This window comes from Stegostoma tigrinum, chromosome 10, assembly GCF_030684315.1.
Source record: "Stegostoma tigrinum isolate sSteTig4 chromosome 10, sSteTig4.hap1, whole genome shotgun sequence".
Lineage (NCBI taxonomy): Eukaryota > Metazoa > Chordata > Chondrichthyes > Orectolobiformes > Stegostomatidae > Stegostoma > Stegostoma tigrinum.
In genome coordinates this window covers 83,358,555-83,381,696 of record NC_081363.1, presented here as the reverse complement: position 1 = coordinate 83,381,696, position 23,142 = coordinate 83,358,555, and the positions used below count along the sequence as shown (strand labels likewise).

The 23,142-nt window shown below is 40.0% G+C and overlaps 1 protein-coding gene across 5 annotated transcripts in view; it reads right to left on the bottom strand.

The window, feature by feature from the left end:
* Nucleotides 1-23,142, bottom strand: part of LOC125455829 (transmembrane protein 87A-like) — a 59,682-nt gene that overhangs the window by 33,331 nt on the left and 3,209 nt on the right. For 2 of the 5 annotated variants that reach the window (XR_009446257.1, XM_048538320.2), the window contains exons 2-10: nt 21,613-21,673; nt 18,697-18,794; nt 15,631-15,747; nt 11,223-11,273; nt 9,317-9,394; nt 6,404-6,611; nt 5,901-5,962; nt 3,842-4,025; nt 1,578-1,677 (exon numbers count right to left, since the gene is read on the bottom strand). Coding sequence is in view for 4 of the 5 variants with exons in the window: in XM_048538320.2 (XP_048394277.1) it covers nt 1,578-1,677; nt 3,842-4,025; nt 5,901-5,962; nt 6,404-6,611; nt 9,317-9,394; nt 11,223-11,273; nt 15,631-15,747; nt 18,697-18,794; nt 21,613-21,673 (959 nt within the window). In the remaining variant the exon portion in view is untranslated. The remainder of the gene's footprint in view (nt 1-1,577; nt 1,678-3,841; nt 4,026-5,900; nt 5,963-6,403; nt 6,612-9,316; nt 9,395-11,222; nt 11,274-15,630; nt 15,748-18,696; nt 18,795-21,612; nt 21,674-23,142) is intronic. The other 3 variants (XM_059649319.1, XM_059649320.1, XM_059649321.1) reach the window with 3 other exon arrangements.

Below are 23,142 nucleotides of genomic sequence, written 5' to 3'. Positions count from 1 at the left end.
CCCTTATCAACCAATCTCCACTACCTGCATTCAACCTATCACCACCCAACCTACCTTTACCCAGCTCCACCCATTCTCCCTCCTGCCTCTTTGACCTGACAACCTGTCCATCTTCTCTCCCACCTGTCCCACTGACCAATCCCCACCACTCCCTACCTGAATTCATCTATGACCATCCCACCCAACTTCTCTCTATTTATTTCCCAGTTCCCAGCCCCGTCCCCATTTCTGAAAGAGGGTCTCGACCCAAAACGCCAACTTTCCTGCTCCTCTGATGCTGCCTCGTCTGTGTTGGTTGCCCAGATTCAACAGTTACCACAATTATCGTAACGCAAGACATCATTCACCAACGTACAGCCAACTAAATAGTGTCATTTGTCTTTCTCCACAGGGAGAGAGACTGCTATTATGGTAATGTTACTGGGCTGCTAATCCAAAGGCCCAGGTTGAAACAATGTGGAAATGGATTCAAGTCCCACCATAGCAGCCAGATTTTAAATTAAGAAAGTATGAATCTCAGTCATGAAACTACTGCGCCATCGATATTCATCTGGTTCACAAAATTTCCAAGGGAATAAAATCTGTCATACTTACTTGATCTGGCCAGCATGTAATTTCAAACCAACAACAATGTGGGTGACTCAACTGCCCTCTGAAATAACAATAAACCACTCAGTTCAAGGGCAGTTAAGTTTGGATAACAAACTCTGGCCTCCAGTGGTATTCACATTCCATGAAAGAGTAAACACAAAAGGAAACAAAGTAAACCTGTCTTTTTCTGGATTTACCCACTTCTAGGTGTGTAAGTACTTCAGGCTTACAACCTTCCAAGAAATGTATGTTTCTCCAACTCTGGTATCATGTGCACTCTCATCTCATCACTGTTGACTATGATTTTATAGGAATTAAGCTCAAAGATTGGTCTATAACATTGTTGCCATTTTCATTCCTTTAAGACCTTTCTTAAAACCTACTTCTTTGACTAAGTTACACACCTCAGCACCCTTTTGATTCTGTGAAAATTCTCGCCTAATAATGCTCCTGTGAAAAACAGGAATAAAAATTTTCTAACTTTAAAAAGAGATGAACAATTATCAGTAGGCACTGTTGTTTCACTTTTCAGACACCCTTAACAGGACTGAGAATTATTTCAGGTCAGATTCAAGTTTAGAATACCCAAAAGTTGGATGAAACAGGGCAAACAAGGACAAGTGAGAGGAGTACAAAGTGCAGTCGAGATGGAGGAGGACAGAGGTAGGCAAGTCTGTTAAGTAGCCATATCAGGTGATTGGCATCTGAAGAACTGTCCCCTATCCAGAGGGAGTACTTTCAGGAGATATTTGGACCACTGATGGTTAAATGACAATTCTCAGGAAAGCAAATACTTTTCAGACACCAGTCGTTCAAGTGGCAAAACTACAGTCCTACACACATCTAAGTATCTGGGGCTTTCTCAGGAGTACTTACTATCATCATCACGTATTTTCTTCCAGTCAATCTACAATACGTGTGTACTTAGATTAAAGTTTGGTTACTGGTTATTGAGAACATTGAAATGAAGTTTTGTTTACACTTACTTCACAATTCCATAGCCAAGACTGACTAGGATGACCAGAACACGAGCAAGGGAACGCTTCAGGGCAGAAAGTAATTCAGCAAAAATCACTGCTCCTTGCACTAGATAAACACAAATTGTGAAAGTGGTAGTTATACTGGTTTTAAGAACTCAGTGACAGCACTATGATATCTTCATGTAGCACCTTTAACTTACCACAAAATAGACCATTTGGTCCCATTTAGGCCTGTCCTGCTGTCAGTGAGATCACAGATGACCTGCAATCTCACTCCAAACACTGGAGTTTCACTGCTGTGTCGCTTGTAACATGCAGGAATCCAATCTCATTTCTTTTTCCCCATTCAATTGCCCAGAAAACTGAGGTCAATCATAAACGATCTGTGAACAACTGTAGACTATACAGCCTCTCTCAAGCCTGTGCCACCATTCAAACAATCATAGCTAATCTTGGAAACATCATGACCTGCAACATGTTTTGTGCAGAATTTGGAAAGGATGTAGACAAGTTAGTGGAACAGGTAGACCAGTCAGATGCAGTCCAATGAAGAGAAATTTGAACTAGTTTATTTTGGTAGGAAAATCAGCAAGAGGCAATGTAAAATATAATAGAATTCTAAGTGGGGCGAAGGAGCAGAGGGATTTCAATGCATTGTGCAAAATTTATTGCAAGTTGTAGGAGAAATTCAAAAGAATGGTAAGCAGAACTTCTGATCCAATATTAGAAGGGACATAGAGTGCAAGGGCAAAGAGATTATGTTAAACTTGCGTAAAACCTGTTTGGTCTCAATTGTTATCCAGTTCCAGGCATTATAGTTTAGGATGGATGTAAAGCCAGAAGAGAGTGCAAAAAAGTTTCATAAGAATGGTTTCAGGTGACAGGTCAGGACTGCTTTCCTTAGATTAAAAAAAGTGAAAGATTTAGTAGAGGTATTCAAAAATCATAAGGTCATGGGCAGAGTAGGTATGGAGGAACTGACCCACCTAGCAGATGGACATTTGATGACAAACTCTTTCCACATGCAAGAGGTTATGATCTGCAATGTGCTGCCTATGAGTGTGGTGAATGCAAGTTCAATAAATGAGGTTCCCAAAGGAAAATGGATTATTAGTTGGAAAGGAAGATGTGAAAGATTAGTGAGGGGAACAGGAACATTGACGCTCAATGACTTGCTTAGCCAATGCAGACACAGAAGGCTCAGTGGACTCCTTCTTTGCTCTAATAGTTCCATGGTCTAAAAGTACCATAAGTAGGGCTATTAAATAAGGCCATGTTTTAATTTGGAATTTGATATGCACTGCAATGATTACCATGCCCCCAAAACCAAGCGCAAAGTAATGTACACTTGGGAATTTATATTCAGTAGTCCTGAGTAACAATACTCAGTCATGCCAAAGTCAGGCAAGATGAGGCAGATTATTAAGCAGATGCTTTTGGAAGAATATACAAAGAAATAGTTGAATAGTTAAAGGAATGGGTAAATGTTGGTAATGATTTTTTTTCCCTCCTGCTGGCCTTTGTATTGACCGATCATTTACTCCTGTCCCCACCCCACCTTCAGCATCAAAACCAACCTTTCTTAGTTACAATCAGTTCCAAAGAAACTGAATCCAAAACATAACTCAGCCTTCCCTCCACAGGTGCTGCCAGAATGTTGGAGTTTTGAGCAACTTCTGTTTTTTGTTTCAATTTATAGCCTTGGCTTTCCCATTTTCACTGCTGATTGCGACCACAGCATCTGGAGCCATGGAGCAAAACATCAAGAACTCACTCCATTGTATGCCTACTTTTCAAATGTCTCAACATATCCCAGAAACAACCCCATCAGGACGACATCCATCCACACAGATGTACGCAGATCTAAACTTAATTGATGTAAACAAGCAACATTGTTTTGCTATTATTTTCCATCTTAGGTAATAATATAATGCTGGACACAGGGTTGGATGGGAGCTGCATCCACTCCCTCAAAAAAGTGTGCCACTTGTATACAAAATTGAATTGTGAAAACTGGACGGTATGGATAAGTTTGGCCAAAGGGCCTCGTTCCACACTGTAAACCTCTGACTCTAGAAGGACATGAGGAAAGAGTGAAATGCAATCTCCTCTGCTGTAAGTGTTATTCTTACTTGCTGTACTGATGATATAACATCTTGCCTCTATTAGAGCCAACCCAGCTAGAATTCCCCCTAGCCATGAGCAACTTTGAGAAGATTCATCAATTGAGCCAGAAACCATTCTGTTATTAGGTTAAAAATGTTCCCTACCTGATTGACCCTTGTACCGGATGCTCTGGAACTCTGCATAAAAGACAGCTTTCTCCAGCATTCCCAGAAAGATGACTGCTCCAATCCAAAACTGGATGCGTAGGAGGTCCCTCCAGTAGCATGCAGACCAGACCAGCCAGAGAGCCCCAAAGAGCACATACACAATGCACATCACCATGAAAAACTGGCATGGGGAGACAGTGCAATATCAATTTACTCTGCAGTCTTCACCATCAGAACAGATTTCACAGACGTAAGTTTATTCTGCTGCACAAACTGACAAAAATTTTGGCATTATCAGCCCTGAAGAGCTGTAATATAGGGAAATAAAATGAATATAGGAGCTGGATTAGGCCTCTGAGCCTGCTCCACCATGAGATCAAAGCTGATCATTCAACTCAGTACCCCTTTCCTGCTTTCTCCCAATATCCTTTGAACCTTTTAGCCATAAGAAATACCTCTATGCCCTTCTTGAAAATTTTCAATGACTTGGCCTGAACTGCTTTCAGAAGCAGAGAATTCCACAGACTCACCACATTCTGGATGATGAACTTTCTCATCTCAGTCCTAAATGGCCTACCACGTATCCCTGAACTGTGACTCCTGGTTCTGGACTTCTGTCAATGAGAACATCCTTCTTGCATCTACTGTCTAATCTGTTAACCTTTTATAGATTTATAGGAGATTTCCCCCTCCTAAGTTCCAGTAAATATAGTCTTAACATGTTCAGTCTCTCCCCATACATCATTCCACCATCCTAGGAATACCTCTTTTGCCCTCCCTCTGTAGCCAGAACATACTTGCTCAGATAAAATTGCATGCTGCAGAAGACTGCTTCGGTTCTTGCGCTAACATGATCATTCAGTCCCTCTCAGGCTCTGCACCATTACAAAGATTGTAACTCTACTCAAAACAAAATTAAATCTGTGCTTGCAAACTATCCCCCCCACCACCCCTTTCCTCTCCAAAGTCCTTGAATGTGTTATGATGCATATTTTTCAGAACTTTGCTTCAACCCCTCCAAATCAGGTTTCTTCCCCCATTATAGTACCATAAACTTACTTTAATTCATTTGTTGGACATGGGTATCGCTGGCTGGCCACCATTTATTACCCACCCTGGATGCCTTGAGAAGGTGGTGTTGAGTCGTCTTCTTGAACCATTGCAGTCACATACTGAGGGTTGACCTACCATGCCCTCAGGGAGGGAATTTCAGGTTTTTGATCAAACAACATTGAAGGAATGATGATATATTTCCAAGTCAGGATAGTATGTGTCTGGGAGGGGAACTTGCAGGTGGGTGTTCATAGTCACGGGTTTGGAAGTTGCTATATAATGATCTTTGTCAGCCCAAACCTTGATATAGTACTCACCTTGCTGCATTTGAACATGGACTGCCTCAATAACTAAACATTTGGCAATCAGCAAACATCCCCAAGTCTGACCTCATAGTCAAAGAAAGGTCATTGATGAAGCAGTTGAAGATGGTTTGGCCTAGGACACTACCTTGAGAAACCCCCGCAAAGTTGTCCTGGAGTTACCTCCAAATGATCAGAATTATCTTCTATGACCGAGGTATACTGTAATGAGTGGAGCGTTTGCCTGCTGATGGATTTCTTGATGGTATTCAGTTGAATGCAGTCTTGAGGCCAAGGGTTGTCACACTCACCTCACCTCTGAAATTCAGCTTTGTCCATGTGTGAACCAAGGCTGTAACGAGGTCAGGGGATGACAGTCTTGGCAGAACCCAAAATAGGTGTCACTAAGCAGGTTATTGCTGAACAGGCGCTGTCTGATAGAACTGCTGATAATACCTTCCATCACTTTACTGATGATAGAGTGTTGACTGGAAGGGCAGTTAATGGCCAGGTTGGATTTGTCCTGCTTTCTGTGTACAGGAGATATCTGGACATATATTTTATGACCACAAAAGTGTCAAATGCCTAACATCCAATGAAGTACAGCAGAGAATACGTGGTGGGAAAACACCAGGCATTAAACTTCTACTGGATTGACCATGAAAAGTTACAACTCCCAAATATTTAATTGTATAACTTACCATCATTAGTGGCCAGTCTGCAGGGGAGATGAAATCATATTGCCCTTTCATTTCCACAATCACTGAAAGACAAAATTCACTGAGCATGGATAACATAGGCCAGTCTCCTTCCAATTCATCCTGATACTATTTTGCAGTCATCTTTCCAATTATTTCAATTTGTAATGTAATTTTGAACAACAAAACCTAGTAGAGTTAGATCTAGCGCATCTATCCACAAAAGGTGCATGTTCCAATGAAAGCTTTTATCCAGTCACCTATCCTCTCTCAATACAGTGGTTGAATGCCGATGTATATCACATTTCTCAAAATGAATCTCTTTCCTCCAGTCACTGTGTGATTGACTCAATTCACTAGAAGCAGTTGTGTTTAATATTTCAGAGATACAGAATGCCATTTTATCTCACTGCTTTCAGTTCCATTTGCGCAGTATAACATGAGAAAGGGGTCCATAGCTTCATTCAAAACAGTTTGCAACTATACTCAAGTTAAACAGAACCTACTTGCGAGTGACAGGTGATCTTCCTCTGCTGGCACAATCTTCACTTTAGTGTTTTCCTCCGTTTTACTTTTTTTGGTCACATGCTCAGTTATTTTTGCTGCAGATTCTGCAGCTTGATTCTTTTCTTTCTTTGAATCTTTATGTGATGCTTGTATTTTAATTATCAATAAATATGGCCCATCTTCCCAGCTTGTGAACAAGCCAGTCCTCTGTTTAAGGAAATACAAACAATTATAACAATGAGAAAATTACTAAACTTTCATACTCCTCCCACAAAAGGAGAGTTGCATTCTCCTTAGCTTCTGTAATACTTCAAATAACCTGCTGCATTCACCTTTCTTAAAAGTTGTATTTTTAACCAAAAAAAAGCCTGCCTCTGAATTGTTATGGTATAGGGCTGGCAAACCAGATTGTATCTTACTTCCTAATACTGGATGTCGTAACAACATAAAATTAAAATATTCAATGATCCTCAAAAATGTCCAATTGCATGAATGACAGTTAGAAGACACCAAGTTTATCAATTAAATAAAAGTTAACAAATCATCAATACTACAAAACTTTGTCGGGGCAAAGCTAAACACAACATAATCCAATTGATGTCTAGGATTTAAACCCAATCTTTGATTCGTGACTGCCACTCAGACAGATAACACAGTCAAAGGATAAATTAAAGGAAAAATAAAGGAGTTTAACTGGCCATTTCATTTAAGCAGTTTTTTAACAAAATGGCTGAACGTTCTAAACGAGCTGCTCATTAACACGTCAGACTGTACATCTTGCTTGAATTCCAAAGTCACTGGTTAAATGAAAACAACTTCCGAATATTGCTGGCGATTTTTACTTATATCATACAGATGGGGGTTAATTTCTCAGAACTTTCAATAATTCAATACAAGCTAGGCAGCAACCAAAACTCCATCCAGCAGTTTTCATAGCCAGACTGCTTTCTGCCCTAAATTCATTCTAATCTATGGTTTCTCTTTTGTTTGTTCAACATCCTCTGTTTGCCTGATTGGCACAAGCCTCCTTTTGGTTGCCCCTTTTAAACATAGAAGCAGCTGCTATGCCTTGAGCGTAACATATTTAAGGTGTTCTTAAAGCAATAATTAACCTTTAATGAACTTTCCAGACCAGTTCCCACCAAGACATATCAATGTTTGTTCTTTCCTTTATCTTAAAAAAAGTTGCTGCTTAAAGTCTAAAGTTCAACTGTCAACTTGAACTCAGTTCCAAACCAAAATGAGAAAAGTAAAGAAAAATACTCAATGAACAATCAAGACAAACTGTTGTGTATTTGGTCATATTGTAGAAGTTGCTCTTCAGTAATGTAAAAGATAGGAAAAAGTAGTTAGGTATTAGAGGTGCATTTCTGACTGGAATGGAGTTGAAAATGGCACTCCCCATGATCAGTGTTGAGACCTTGGCTTTTTGTGCCTTATATAAATGATTCGGAGATGGATATTAAAGGCAAAATCTAAGTTTCCAGATGATGCTAAACTCAGGAGAATAGTGAATTGTGAGGATGCCACTGAGTGACCTCAGAGGGACTTTGATAAGTTGGTCAAGTGGACAGACACTTGGCTATTTCAAGGCTAAGAAATGAGATAATACATCTTGGTAGAAGAAACATGGAGACACAATACAGGCTCAATTGTATAATTTTGAGGGGCATACAGGGTTAAAGCAACCTTGGGGTTCAAGTGCATTATTGTCTGAAGATAGCCAGGCAAGTTGAAATAGTCACTAAGGCAGCTTTTGAGATCCTTCAAGTTATAAAAGTGAGTAAACAATGTGATGCTACACCTCTACAAATCATTGGTCAGACTACACATGGAGTTGTGTGTTCACCGTGGGGTATCTTATTTCAAGATGTTAAAGCCCTGGAGAGAGAGTGAAAAGGAGATTTACTATAATAATGCCAGGAATGAGGGACTTCAGATACAAGGGAATATTACAGCAATTCTCCTTGGAGCAGAGAACTTTAAGAGGTGACCAAAATTCTGAACAATCTTGACAGGGTAAAGAGGAAATTCTGTTTCTCCTAGTTAGTAAGTCAGTAACTAGGGCTCATAATTCGAACATTAATCAGCAACAGAGCTAGGAATTAAGTGAGGAGAAACTTCTTTATTCAGATGTTAGGATTTTGAATGCAGTAACTGGTAGAATGCTGGAGGCAGATTCCATAGGTTTCAAAAGAGAATTGCATATATATTTGAAAGTGATGAATTTAGAGGGCTACGGAGACGTGGTTGGAGAATGGGACTAACTTGTATAGCTTTATCAGGAGCTGGTGCAGCCACAATAGGTCAAATGGCCTCCTTCCGTACTATAAAATTCTGAGTCTAAAAGGACTAGGAGTAGAAATATGCCATTTGATACCTGCAGTCTGCTTTGCAAATTAACAAGACTATGGTTGATGTTTGGCTATACATTCATATCCTTTAGAACTCAAATATTGGTCTTGGATATACTCAACCAATGATCATTGACAAATCTGAGGTTGAGAATTTCAAAAAAGATATCCCTGAATGAAATGTTTCCTCATGTCAGTCCTAAATGACCAATCCATATTATGAGAATGTGATCCTGTGTTCTAGACTCTAAGGGAAACATTTGCCCTACATTCACAATTAATTTTGTGTAAAATAGATCATTTCTTATTGTTACCAATTTCATGGAATACAGGCTTAGGCTACTTAATCTCTCCTCCTGGATAGTCCTCTCAGTTCAGGAAAGCATCTAGTGAATCTTCATCACAATCCAAAAAATATGTCCTTCGTTAAGTCAAGTCTAAAACTGTACACAATACTCCAAATGAGGCATGAAGGCCCCACATATTTGTAGTCTTAATAAATAGTTCACAGGTGACTTCACAAAGTCAAATAAAATTGTACAATTCTGCTGTATTTACCTCAGGTGTAGAGTGTGGAGGTGAAATTGTTTCGATTGTTGTATCATTTTTATTGTCATCTTGACTGTTTCCTGGATTCTGAAAACAGAGAAAAAAGTCGTTATTTTCCACAACACCCTTTCTCAATTTTCTCATCAGGTCTTAAAAATCTTTGACTTGGTTTTAAAAAACTCTACACAGCTTTGGTTTAATCATTTCCTTTAGTCCACTCTTTGGTCCTCTCATTCTGACTTCTTGGCCCTACAGGTAAATAAGTCTAAAAAAATTATATCCCTACTCCCACCAAGATGCCCAACTGCTGTCTTTGAAAATCTTGTCAAAATATTTGCCTATGCCAGTGGCTTGGCATCTGCAACATACCTTGTGAAAGGTATTACCTTGTACCATATACTGTAGCTGCTCTTCCCACCGCAGACAGCATAGGTAAGGGAGATTACTGGGTTAGTTTTCCATTTATAGCCAACAGATGTTCCAAGGAGAGAATACCACAATGGTCATTTTAATGGACTAGTAAATCGCAGCTTTAAGCTAATGTTTGAGACACAGGTTCAAACCCCACTACAATTGATATAGTCACTTAATAGCAATGATGATAACGTAACTGAAGGAAAAAAAACTTGCTGTCTTTATCTATTCATGAATGTATGTAATGGAAATCCTACAATAATGTAGTTGAATCCTAACTGCCCTTTGTGATGCCCTACCAAATTAAATGTAATTAAGGATATTGACTTCCCTATGAAACCAACATCCTGATTCAAGAGTGGGAATATATAGCATACAAACAATCCAAACCGTATTGAACACATAACTAAGCATAAAAATTTCACCATCTTTTCTTTTTGATGGCCACTTCAACAACCTGTAACCTTTGGACATTCATTAGGTGAGTACTTAAAGAGGGCAGACAGTAGGAAGTGGGATTGGTGAAATCACAAACAGCTACTTCGGCCATGCTGTTGTCAGGAAGTATCACTTTTTTAATCCATTCATAGCACACAGGTGTTGCTGGCAAAGCTAGCATTTATCAGTGGCATTCTTGAACAGAACTGTTACCTGGGACAGAATCCCAGGTACAGCATCAGTGAAAAGCAGAAATATTGTTCTGAGTCAGGATGGTTTGGAGAATAATCTGCCGATGATGGGTTTTCAATTTGTCTACTCCACTTGTTCTTCCAGAATTTTTTGCTTTTATCTCTGAAGTGTGGCTGCTCCAAAACAATTAGCTTTTCAACAATGAATTAAATTCCTGATGTGTTAAAACAATGGTTTTAAATGAATACCATAGGCCCAGCTGAAGGCCAAATTACAGATCACCGGCAAGGGTGAAAAACACAAGGTAAGTTTTTAAGTAATGCTGACAGAAAGGGGACATTGGGAAGAAAATAAAGGGCTTACATTGGGTCTAAAACACCCAGAACATACAAAAAGAAAATCTACTTTTAAGTGTACACATGCTGGTCAGCCACCCCAATGTGTGTACAGCTGCTGGCCTTTTAGTACCTTAAATGTGCACCATTTCTGCTAACAGAGATTTGTGCATTGGGACTGGGCACATAAACACAACCCAAAATGACTGAACATCAATGCTATACACAATCCATTTATAAACACATTAAAACAAATATTCAAACCACTCATCTATTACCAGTGTTGGATGCACTACAGATCACAGTTGAACATAACTCTTATTCTAGATATGGAACTGCTGCCGTCTTAAGATAACATTTATAAAGAAATTAAGAGCCATTTAATTATTACTAGAAACAAAGAAAAGAGGAGTAGGCCATTGAGCCCATTCTGCCATTATGATCATGGCTGATCCTTTATTTCAAGGCCATATGCATGCTCTCTCCCCACAAAAAGATTTATGGTGTAAAAAAAGCTAATCCCAAGATGCACTCACCTCTTTCAGGGGCTCCAATTTCTTCACATGGATTAAAGATGGCTGGTACGACTGAGGAAAAAAAAATTGACATTATCATCTTGAAAATAAATTGCAAGGGGATAGAAATTATGATTGAGTTACTTAAAGCTCTAGTCAGACAAGTACTGTGAGCCATCTCTCTAAATACACAAAAGCAGTGGGTGGGTTTGTCCCAGATTTGCATGAAATTCATTCATGGAGGTAACCAGAGCAAAGTCACCCCATAGAATGGCTGGAAGTGAGGAGGAGTTATTCCTTTAACTACAGGCTGGGTCTTTCCCATATATGCTAATAAGTTCACTATCTGCCTATCTGCACAGACATAGGAGAGAAACAGCCTGTGATTCAAAGAGCAGCAAGCAGATATTGAGGGAGCTGAGGTCAGGGCTAGGCAGGTGGAACTAACTGCAGCAGCACATGGCCACAAAGGACTTCAATTTGCCAAGATGCAAAGTGCTTCACTGGGTCAAAGTTACATCTGTTGGGAGACAAATGAGTGCAGTTGAGGAAAGCAAGTGGAAACCTGGGAGTTCGATGAGCAAGGAGTTCTGTCTGCCACAGAGAGCAATTTATGGCCAAAACACAATGTCTTCAAGAAGATAACAGAGTTCCTAGGACTAAAGAGGTCAATGAGTATGGGGAAAAAGCAGGAACATGGTAACAAGTTGGATGATCAGACATGATCATATTGAATGGCAGAGCAAGCTCGAAAGGCGACTGGCCTACTCCTGATCTGATTTTGAGTTAGGCTGTGGAAGGGGTGGGTATTTGTTTCCTTTTGCTTTTCTATACTTCTTACCTGTAAGAATTAGTTCTAGCTCTGCCCCACATGAGGGAGCATCTGTAGTAATCTGGAAGGAGAGGTCATAGATTTAGGATAAGGTGTAGCAGATTTAAAACAGGGACAAGAAGAAATTACTTCTCTCAAAGGGATGTGAATCTATGGAATTCATTATTCCAGAGTGTGGCGGATGCCAGGACACTGAATTGATTTAAGGAAGAACTGACTAGATCTCAATTCATAAATGGGATGAAGTGTTGCAGAGGGATGGCAGAAGAGCAGAATTGAGGCTGAGATGAGATCAGCTATGATCATATTAAATGGCAGAACAGACTGAATTGTCTACTCCTGCTCATACTTCATAGAATTGTAGAATCCCTACTCTTCAGGTAGATGCTGGAAGGTTGATGCATAATTAGAGCCAAACAAAGAGCATAACCCCACATTTACCATTGTTAAACCACTAAGCCTGCACATACCTGAACACTTATGGGTCAATTTAGCATGGCCAATCCATCTAACCTGCACATATCTGGTTGTGTGGGCAGAGCACCCAGAGGAAAGCAGACAAACAGCATGTGCACACTCCACACAGCCAGTCACCCAAGGCTGAATTTGAACCTGGGTTCCTAGTGCTGTGAGGCAGTAGTGCTAACCACTGTGCCATCATGATGCCCATATTATTATAGGTCAAGGAGCCAGTTGGTGTGTTGACTATCTGATAAATATTTAGATGCTTGCTCGTGATGTCAGTAACAAAAATCAGTGCATCTGGATTTCATTGTGATTAAGAAAAAAAAACAAACAGTCTTCAGGAAGTGTTGAAGTTTGAGCAGCTGAGGCTCACAGTTTTAAAAGTCTTAAAAATGCAAATAGATGTAAACGGGTAGGGAATAGTTAAGAATACAGAGTGACCAGGGATGGGATACTGCAGAGATCAGTGCTAGACCCCAGCTATTCACAATATATGTTAACAATTTAGATGAGGGAACTAAACGTAATATCTCAGAGTGCAGATGGCACAAAGCTGGGTGAGCTGTCAAGAGGATGCAGAGATGTTACCATGTGATTTGGACAGGCTGAGTGGGCAAACACATGACAGATGCAGTAACATATGGATAAATTTGAGGTAATCCACTTTGGTAACAAAATCATTAAAGCAGATTATTTGAATTTCTGCAAATTGAGAGAAAACTGGCTGCGCTGGGGTCGGGTCGGGTCGGGTCGGGGGGGCGGGGGGGGGGGGGGGGGCGGTGTTGAATGAGCTACTCCTATCCTCTGTTTCTGTTTGAGAGCTGGTTACTGAACTAGATAGCATTAGGGAGATGAATGTTAACTAGGCAGTTTATTCCCAGAGGCAGGATTTTCTAAATTGAAGAGTGGTTACAGAAACATGCGACGCTGGGAAAAAAAAAGTTACTTCTCTGGTTTCGGATATGATTCTTGTTCATCAGTCTCCTGGGATCATGAATGCCTTTCTTCCACTCCAACATTATGGGTCTTGAGCTGACTAAACAATCCAATACTGGATCAACTTTCCCTGGTCACAGGTGGGGCAAATGGTGTCTGCTGACACTGCTGGGTAAAATGCTTGGATTTTGGCACCCTCCTTCTGTTGTATGTGCTTGGCCTCCATATTCGGTCTTTTGGAGACACTCAACATGGTGGCGTTCCTTTCCGATTCTTTTTCTCCCAATTGGGTGGTCTTGGGTTAGAGAGTCCTACAAGCTGTGTCAGGAGCTTGTTTTCAGGCATGCAGAATGTGACCTACCACTGCAGCTGATTTACTGGTACCAGTGCCAGAGATACTGGCAATGTGATCTGATCTCAGGGAGACGCTAACATTGGAGTGTTTATCCTGCCAGTGGATTTTCAGGATTTTACAGACATCATTGATGATACTTTAAGAGATTTGTGGTGTCTGTTGTACGTTATCCACAGGAAGACAGGTAGCACAGCAACACCAGGTTTGAGATGTTTGTCATCAAATACACAAATCCTTGGAAAGCTGAACGCTGCACTTACACACTGAAGGTAATGCTGAACTTCATCATAGAAGATTGTACTGGTTGACAGCAAGTGTCTAAGTATCAGAATTAATCCCATTATTTGGTGATTCACTGTGGATCATGATAGTTGGGGGCTGAAATGTACAGCAGATGCAGGCTTTTGGAGGATCTTGGTTTTCCTGAATGTTCAGTCTAAGACTCAATCTCATGAACTTGTGTGCATATACACACACATACTATTTGCACACCACAGCTTGATGACAAAGACTGGGGTGGTATTAGTTCTGAACTGGAGTTGATGCACATTGAAAATATACAGGAGATTAGCTCTGTTAAGAAGTGGGAAGCTTCATTGACCGGAGGCTGAATGTTGTAATGATGAAAATGGAGACGAGAACTGGTGTGACGATACATTCTTGCTTGATCTCAATTTTCACACATATTGGCTTTAAAGTGGCTCTGTTGTGAGGATTAGCGCTTCCATGGCATCATTCCACACTTGGAGAACAGAGATGAAGTTTGATGAACGACCAAATTTGAGGATGGTGCACACTTGTGATTCCCACAAAGACCATACGTAGATGCTGCTATCACTCTGTATATTTTCCTTGGATTTATTTTGCTGTGAAAATCATGTCATTGTGTGTCTGAGTGGAATTTAGATTGTGACTCTGGTGGGAGCTCCTCGACCACTACAAAGGGGTTGTTGAGCAGAGTGTGGTAATGATTTTCTCTGTGGTGGACAAAAGGGACACCCCCCCACTGTTATTATCCACGTTTATTTCTGTAAGATGGTCACATTTACAGCATTGAGATCTCTCAGCACATTGTCCTCCTTCTACATGAAAATGAGGTGGTGTCTGAGACATGGTGGCTCAGTGGTTAGCAATGCTGCCTCAGTGCAAGGGACCTGGGTTCCATTCCAGTCTCAGGCAACTGTGTTATGTGTGCACGTGTTTCCTTCAGATACTCTGGTTTCTTCCCACAGCCCAAAGTTGTGCAAGTTCGATGGATTGGCCATGCTAAATGTCTCATTGTGTCCAGGGATACACAGGTTAGGTGGATTAGTCATGAGAAACACAAGATTACAGGAATATGCTCTTTGGAGGATTAGTGTGAACTCGATACTATGTGTATTCCAATAGAAATTTTTAAATTCTCTTAGCATGTCTTATTTGCTAGTGTCCTCATGTTTCTTCTACTCCTTTCTGATATAATACTGCTAAGCAGAACTACTGTCTTATCCTTTCCCCTTTCTAAATCCCACCCAGTATGAACTTTGCCCATGACACTTTAGTTCAAAGACCACCTTAGTCAGTTACATAATTTGCCAGTGTGAAAGAATACCCCAATGTTACAGCTCCCTTTTTCTCTAGTGCTACAGTCAACAGAATCCATTCTATTTCCTCCTCGACCACTCGCATAAACAAACAGTATGGAAAAGCCCTGTCCCCAGACCAAATCATGCCCCTCCCACACAAATTATGAAAGCACCGCCCCCCCCCCCCCCCCCCAACCAACATGATGGTACAAAATCCATCACAGCCAGTGGTATCCACAACACTCACTGCAGAATTCCTGTTGCTATCCTAGTTACCTGCGGCTTCAAGAGCTCTGTGCAGTTGTCAACAACAATGAAATTCTGTGCATAGCTTCCTGACCATCCATCATGTACTTCACGATTGTTTTCAAAGTACACAATATTTTGCTCATCCTGCAATGAATTGAAATATGGAAATAAGTAATTGACATTTTCTGCATTTCTTATGGTTAGGAAACAGATGGAGTTCATGGAGCAGCAAATTGCTGGGACAGAAAGAGGTGGGTAGGAAATGAACAGACATGGTGACAAAGTCAGGAGGAATGGAAAGAAATGCCTTCAGTTAAAGGGAAAATTACTTCTGCTATGAACTATGTAAAACTGTACAGATCAGACATTGAAATGTAGCATCATTCATGGCTTCTAGATATTCTGCAGTACTTTGCAGCTTGAGAAGTGTTTTCACATATTTGAAATGTAGCAGTCATATTGCACACAGCTGGCATCTCAAGAACAGCTTTGGTGATAATAACATGACAATCTAACTTTTTAGTACTTTAATGTGGTGGATAAACATTAGCCTGGACACCAGAGAGAACATAGTGCCATGGCACTTTTTTTAAATGCCTACTTCAGGGGACAAATAGGCCTTGGGCAAGTGCCTTTATCTAAAGAATAATAAAATCGGACAGGCCAGCAGTGGCTTTATATTAAAAACTCTGGGACATGAACCCATAACCCTCTTACTCTCAAATAAACAGTGCTCCCACTGAACCAACGTTGTTAAGATGTGATAATGTGCAATACACATACAGCATCTTTTGTACTTGGAGCTTTATATGACTATAACAGTATGAGACACCATGAGCATGGTCACCAGCTGTGCAAAACACACTTCTATTTCCTACTGGATTACTAGAGTACTGGCAATAGACTGAAAGTGACAGACTTCATCATGGTTCTCTTGCTTCCAACATACAAACTTTTAAACGTCAGAAAAAAATATTCTGTTCCCACGCATATTCTGCCAACACCTAGTGAATAAAAAGTGTCACTGTTTTAAGTAGCAGGAGAACATATCTTCAAAGCTTATACAGCAACAAGGATGCCTGGGACCATGAGTTTTCTTCAAACTTCATTTTCCCACCTTTAAATCCATATCCCATGAAACCTTAACCTAATGAAAAAGTAACCATCACACTCAGTCCTGAAATGGAACCAACATCCCAGAGCATCTACAGCCATGATTGATGTCTTGGAAGGACAGCAGAAAGAAGAAATTTTAAAATTTCCACGACTCATTGCATGAAAGGAGCTCAATGATTTTCATCCCAATGAACCAGAGTTTTACCCCCGTTCATGATTTCCTTGATGGAAGAAATAGTTTTCCTTTAGCCATCTGATAAAATTTTTGAATTTTACGCTTCCATCAAATCAGTACTCAACCTTCAATACATACATAAAATGCATGTATCATTTCTACAATTTATTCTGTTAAGCACTGGTATCACCCTTTTCCTTCCAGGTATCTGGCATCCAAAACTGACAAGGTTTAAACAACTGAAACAATTAAAAATTTTCCTCCTTGAGGAACAGATGACAGTGCTTCTTTCAGATATAAACGTCTATCTGGTTTTAATATTTGAGATCTTGAATTCTTAAATTTTTTTTTGTACAAAGTTTCTCAACATTTAGAAAGTTACAACATTTCTGTGTCTTGGGAGCAAGATGGACAATCTTGTGTTTTGCCATAGTGTCACAACTCATTTGATCGACAAACATTCCTTTGAAATTTTCTGGTCCCACGTATACTATTTACGATCCCTCATAAGTTAGTGTCACACTTTAACATGGATATTTGGTCTCTGTTATTCCATCCAAGTCATGATCAATACAACAAGAGTTAATGATGTCCAGAACAGATCCCTGTTGTCATTTTTCCCCAGACTGCCAATTTTTATACCTAGTCTCTATTTCCAGGCATGACAGAGGAGGCAGTGGTGTAATGACAATGTCACTCTACTAGTTATCCAAAGACCCAGACTAATGTACTCTATTGGAAATCTAACATGGCAGATGGTGAAATCTGTTTTCAAAAGAAAAATCTGGAGTTAAAGAAACTACTGAAATGGACAGCATTCTACCACAATTAATTGTTGTAAATATTGATTTCGTTCACTAAATGTCTTTTAGGAAAGGAAATCTGCTGTATTTACCTGCTTACGGCCTACACGTGACTCTAAACCCACAGCAATGTGGTTGGACTCAACCATTCTCTGAAAGCCTTGCACGCCACTCAGTTCAATGGCAATATGCTCTGCTGCCCACAATCCATGTATGAAAAATATTCTAACAAATCTATCCAATTCCATGTACTCTGATTTTTCCAAATTATTTCTTGTACATAATCTTTTGGATTGCATTCTGGAACCTAATAGATATGTCTATATATATTAGACTTCTCCTTAAAAAATTCTACCAGGTTAATCACAACTTTTATACTACCCCAGTTAGTTGTGTGACTGAGCAATTGGAATAAGTAAGCTAATCAATGACAGATTCTAGTAACTTCCCTGTTACTGACAACAGGGAGGTAGGGGAGATTGTATTATCTTGATCACTGTAACTAACAGCAATCTTCAAGTAGTCAATGCAACAGGTACAGAATACATTTCACATCATTACAACAGTACTGCTAGATATGGCATCAGTGAAGTCAGTGGCTTGTGATTTCACATTCCCATCTAAACCAAATTTGTCAATCCCCACATAAAAAGAATAAATGGAAAGGAATGTATTTAGAGTGGGACTCAGACGTTCCCTCTTGTTACTTTTTAGAAAAGGCAAGATGCTGATACCATGGGGCAATGGTCAAAGTCAATAAAAGAATTCCATTAAAAACAACAATTATTACTTATTTTTCCCTGCTTGTTTAAAATCTTAGCCTTCACACTGTACTTTTCATAGTAACATCAATGAAATGCATGTGATTGCTAAGGGAAGACCAAAATACAGTATCTTGAGACCACACAAAAAATTGAAATTGTAATCTACGACCAAAGGTTGGTCAATGGCACTGAAAAATACTACTACTGTCTAAATTATTGCAAATTAAAAACTTACTGGCATGTTGAAGACTTCATTGTAGCAGTGTGAATACCTGAGGTACCATGAGATGTTAAAAGTCAGTGAGGGATCACATGTATTCTTCCCATCAAGAACTAGACGCAAGAACAAAAGAAGCAATGAGTAAATGTGTGCATAGCAGCATAACGTTATTTCTAGAAGCATTTACAAAGGCTTTGAAAGATCAGTAGAAGAGACCCACAACGTGACAGCAGTGTTCACTCTTGTCACTGAACCTTACGTCAGTGATCCTTTTGGAAAGGCAACAGACACAGAATACTGCATTCAATAGTTTGTCCTGTGTTTGCTACAGCCAATAAAATTCAGCAGGTAAGTCATGAATATAGAAACGCAATTGATTTCCTATTCACATCTGGTGTAAAATATTAATGATTTAAACAATATCAGTTATTGGGTTATCCTGTGGGTGAAATACTATTACTCCCACAGGAAGTATAAGTTTATGGGACTGACAGGCCAACAGTAGAACTTGCCTCCAAATAATCTGTTATTTTCTCACATGTGGAGAAAGCCAGTCTTTGCGCACGGGAGGGATTTGTAACACTTATGCAAGGAGCAATGGCTGTTCACTTTGGACTGAATTCAACTGCACTTTAGCATGATTAGTAATTTCAATCACACAGAGTTAGTACATGGGATTGTGGATAACGCGAGAGGAAATAGCATGGCACGATACCATCTCTACTGGTCCAAGAAAATATTCCCACTGGCAACACCAATGTTTCTGCTGAGCACAACAGCAACAATCCCCTATTACTAAGATCAGGTACATACTTTCACCTCAAACTGCCTTTTTATTTTAGTAAAATCCACTTAGTAAAATTGGGACAATTCATTGTATAATAAAATTGAGTCATTTATAAAATACCTGGCTTAATATTCTTGGAATTCATTCTTCTATTAAGTCCCTAGTTCCTGTCATCTATTATAATTGCTAAATATATATTTCTGTTGCTACTCTTTTGGCTCTGATTCTCCTTTTGTGTAGATGCTTAGAGCCTATATCTGGGTGGCTGAGCAATGTTGCCACCATTGAATCCTCCAATCCTTACGTAACTGTTGAATCTCAACCATGTATACCAATGACAATGAATGTTTGCTCAAAATTCTTTCAGAATTTGTACACCCAATCCAAAACTAAGGTGTTTTCTGAAAATCTAACTCCAGTCAATAGTAGGTGTCTTTCCACTCTGAACTTATAGCAAAGCAAGCATTGAATTTGTCATTTCAAATAAAATTCTTTAAATACTGTGTGTAATCTTTCAAATTTGATTAAATATTCCTTCACTGAATAACTGGACTTTTAAAATTTGTTAGGGACTGTCCATATCTCATTTATTTAACAGGCCATCTTCCTTATAAATTTTATTCACATATGTCAAGAGATAATCTAAACCTTCCTCGGAATTTGGGGATTGTGCAGGAAAATGGTGTTGAGGTAAATGATCAGCCATGATGTAGAATGGCAGAATAGAGCTGAGTAGTTGAATGAATTATTTCTCCTCTTAAGGTTCAAACTGCTCAAGAAGGTAGCTCATTGCCACATTCAAGGATCTCACCTGGGACAGGCAAGAAATGCTGCCCATAGCCACAAGAGAATATAAACAAAATTCCTATTTTATCCATGGTGAAATAATACAAGTTCATAATTGTGCAGGGAGGTCATAGTGTAGAGATAATGTCATTGGAACAGTAACCAAAAACTCCAGACTCTAATGTCTGGGATCATGCTTTCAAATCCCACCATGGCAGATGGTGGGAAGTAGGTGAAGAGGTCTGCCATCCTGGTATGCCTCACATGCAACTCCAAACTTGACTGTTAACTGCCTCCGAAATGGGTCTAGCAATCCACTCAGTTCCAGAACAATTACATATAGCAATAAAGGCTGGCCCAGACAGCAACATCCATATCACATCAGTAAAAATAAAGCAAAACTGTAGTACAGATATTGCAAACATATAATTTTCTCAGAAGCAATTAGGCTGCTTTCAGTCCAGGAGAATTACGTACATTTCAGGCCAGGGTAAAAATCAGGATGCATCCGCTGAGTGGGTTTTTTAGTCTGTCCAGTTAGTGGCATTGCAGCACAGTTAATCAATAAACCTCAAAGAACCATTCAGATACATGCTTGGGCTGTCCACAGCTACTGTGTTACATCCAGTTTTGATCACATTTTAATAAGAATGTGATTGGAAGTCCTTCAAAAATGTACAAGAGATTTAGCAGAATGATCCTGGGATGAAGGTAGTGGTAAAAGGTTGGATTAGAGACGTTGAGGTCTTTTTCCTGTTGCAAAGGAAAAATGAGGAAAGATTTGATGGTGGTATATAAAATCACGAGAGGGTTAGAGAAGGTAGACAATTAGCTGTTCCTATTAGCGGATGCTACAATGACCATGGAACATATTTAATGTTTTAGGCAATAGGTATGGGAAGGAGCGAGGAAAAACCTTTCTATGCATGTGGTAATGATCTGTAGTCTGCTGCCTACAAAGCTGAAGGAGCAGAGAGATGAGTAATGATTTCAAAAAGGAAATTGGAACTTGAGGGAAATAAACTAACAGCATATACAGTGAGAGGAATACAGAATGACTGAATTACTTTTCAGAAATTTGGTGCGGATTCAATGGTTGAATGGTGTCCTTCTCTGTCTTTATGGCACTATGACCATACCTGGATCTCTAACCAGTGCGAGGATGTCAAGTTTTTCCCTTAGCAGTAAAATATCAACCAAATCCTTTGAGCATTGTCCATTGTAAAATTGAGAATCAGCTTTCAGAGGGAATTCAACAGTAATGAACTCCCCAACCACCTCCACCCTCCAACAATACCATGGTCCTGTTGCCTCCCACCAGCAATTCATACACAACCTATGCAAAAACTATTACTTACATTTTAAAAAAATAGTGCTGCCATTGAAAAGAGTCTTCCTGAATGTATAATTAGAATTTAGCTGAAGCAAAACAAAGAGAAAGTTTAATTCAATGTGAACAGTGAAATCCGAGATTTGAAAGACGTTTTCAACCATGACTGCATGCACGCCAGTATAATAAAATCTTAAAATATCTAACAAAGTAACATAAAACAATTAGAAACAAAAAAGCTGCAGACGCTGGAATCCAAGGTAGACAAACAGGAGGCTGGAAGATCATAGCAAGCCAGGCAGCATATGGACGAAAGGAGGTCAATGTTTTGGGTACTATCCTTCTGGATCTGATGGTAGGGGGAGATGCAGAAAGAGGTGGGCAGGACAGTAGTGGAATGGTGGTGATAAGTGGACACTGGTAGTAGGTACGACCTGATTGGCTGATGGGAGGGAATGAATCCAGTTGGTAGCTAGAAGGGAGGGTCGTAAGTGGAATGGAAGGAAGGAGGCAGGGCTGGAAAGGGAGCCAGGGGATGAGTGGGAAGGTTATTTGAAATTAGAGAACTCAATGTCAAGTCCTCTGTACTGTAGGGTGCCCAGGCAGAGGATAAGGTGTTGCTCCTCAAATTTGTGAACTGATTCACTGGAACACTGGAGGAAGCTGAGGATGGATATGTCAGAGCAGAGTTGAAATGGGCAGCGACTGGGAGGTTAGGCTGGCCGTTTCAGGCCAAATGAAGATGCTCGGTGAAAGTTACCGAGTCTATGTTTAATTTCACCAACATAGGTGTTGGTGTGTTCACCAAGATGGGAGGTTCTATAGCAGACATTTCGTCCCCTTGCTAGGTGACATCCTCAGTGCTGTAGTGCCTCCTGTGAAGTGCTTTGTCTTGTGCCAGATCAAATTTATATGGGCTGGTTTTTGCTGTTTCTGGTGTGTTTGTTGATGCAGTCCACGGATGAATGCCAAGCCTCCAAAAATTCCCTGGCTGTCTTCTCTTTGATTTGTCCAAAGATAATAAACAGCACGACCAGATGTCCTTGGTTTCAATACATACAGATGAGAAAAACCACACTTTCAACTGGGACAACACCATCATTGGTGAAATCAGAGGACAGCCAGGAAATTCTTGAAGGCTTAGCATTCATGTGCCGTCTCCACCAATAAACACATTGTAATGGTCGGTATATTGTGTCCAATTCAACGCACATCCAGAACCAGCACCTATCAGAAACAGCAAAAATCAGACCATACAAATTAGAACCAGCACAAGACAACAGTACTTCACAAAAGGCTCCACATCACTGAGCATGTCACCTAGCAAGGGACTGAAACGTCTGCTATTGAACCTCCCAGCTCAGTGAACACACCAACATCTACAACCAGCACCCGAGCTACAAATCTTCACTCAAACCCTGACTCTCGCCAATGGAGACAAGACCACATCGGGACCACCAGTTGCAGTAGAGTAGGTTGGAGGAGATGCAGATAAAACTCTTTCACCTAGCAGGACTGTTTAGGGGCCTGGATGAAGGGGAGGGAGGTGGTGTGTGGG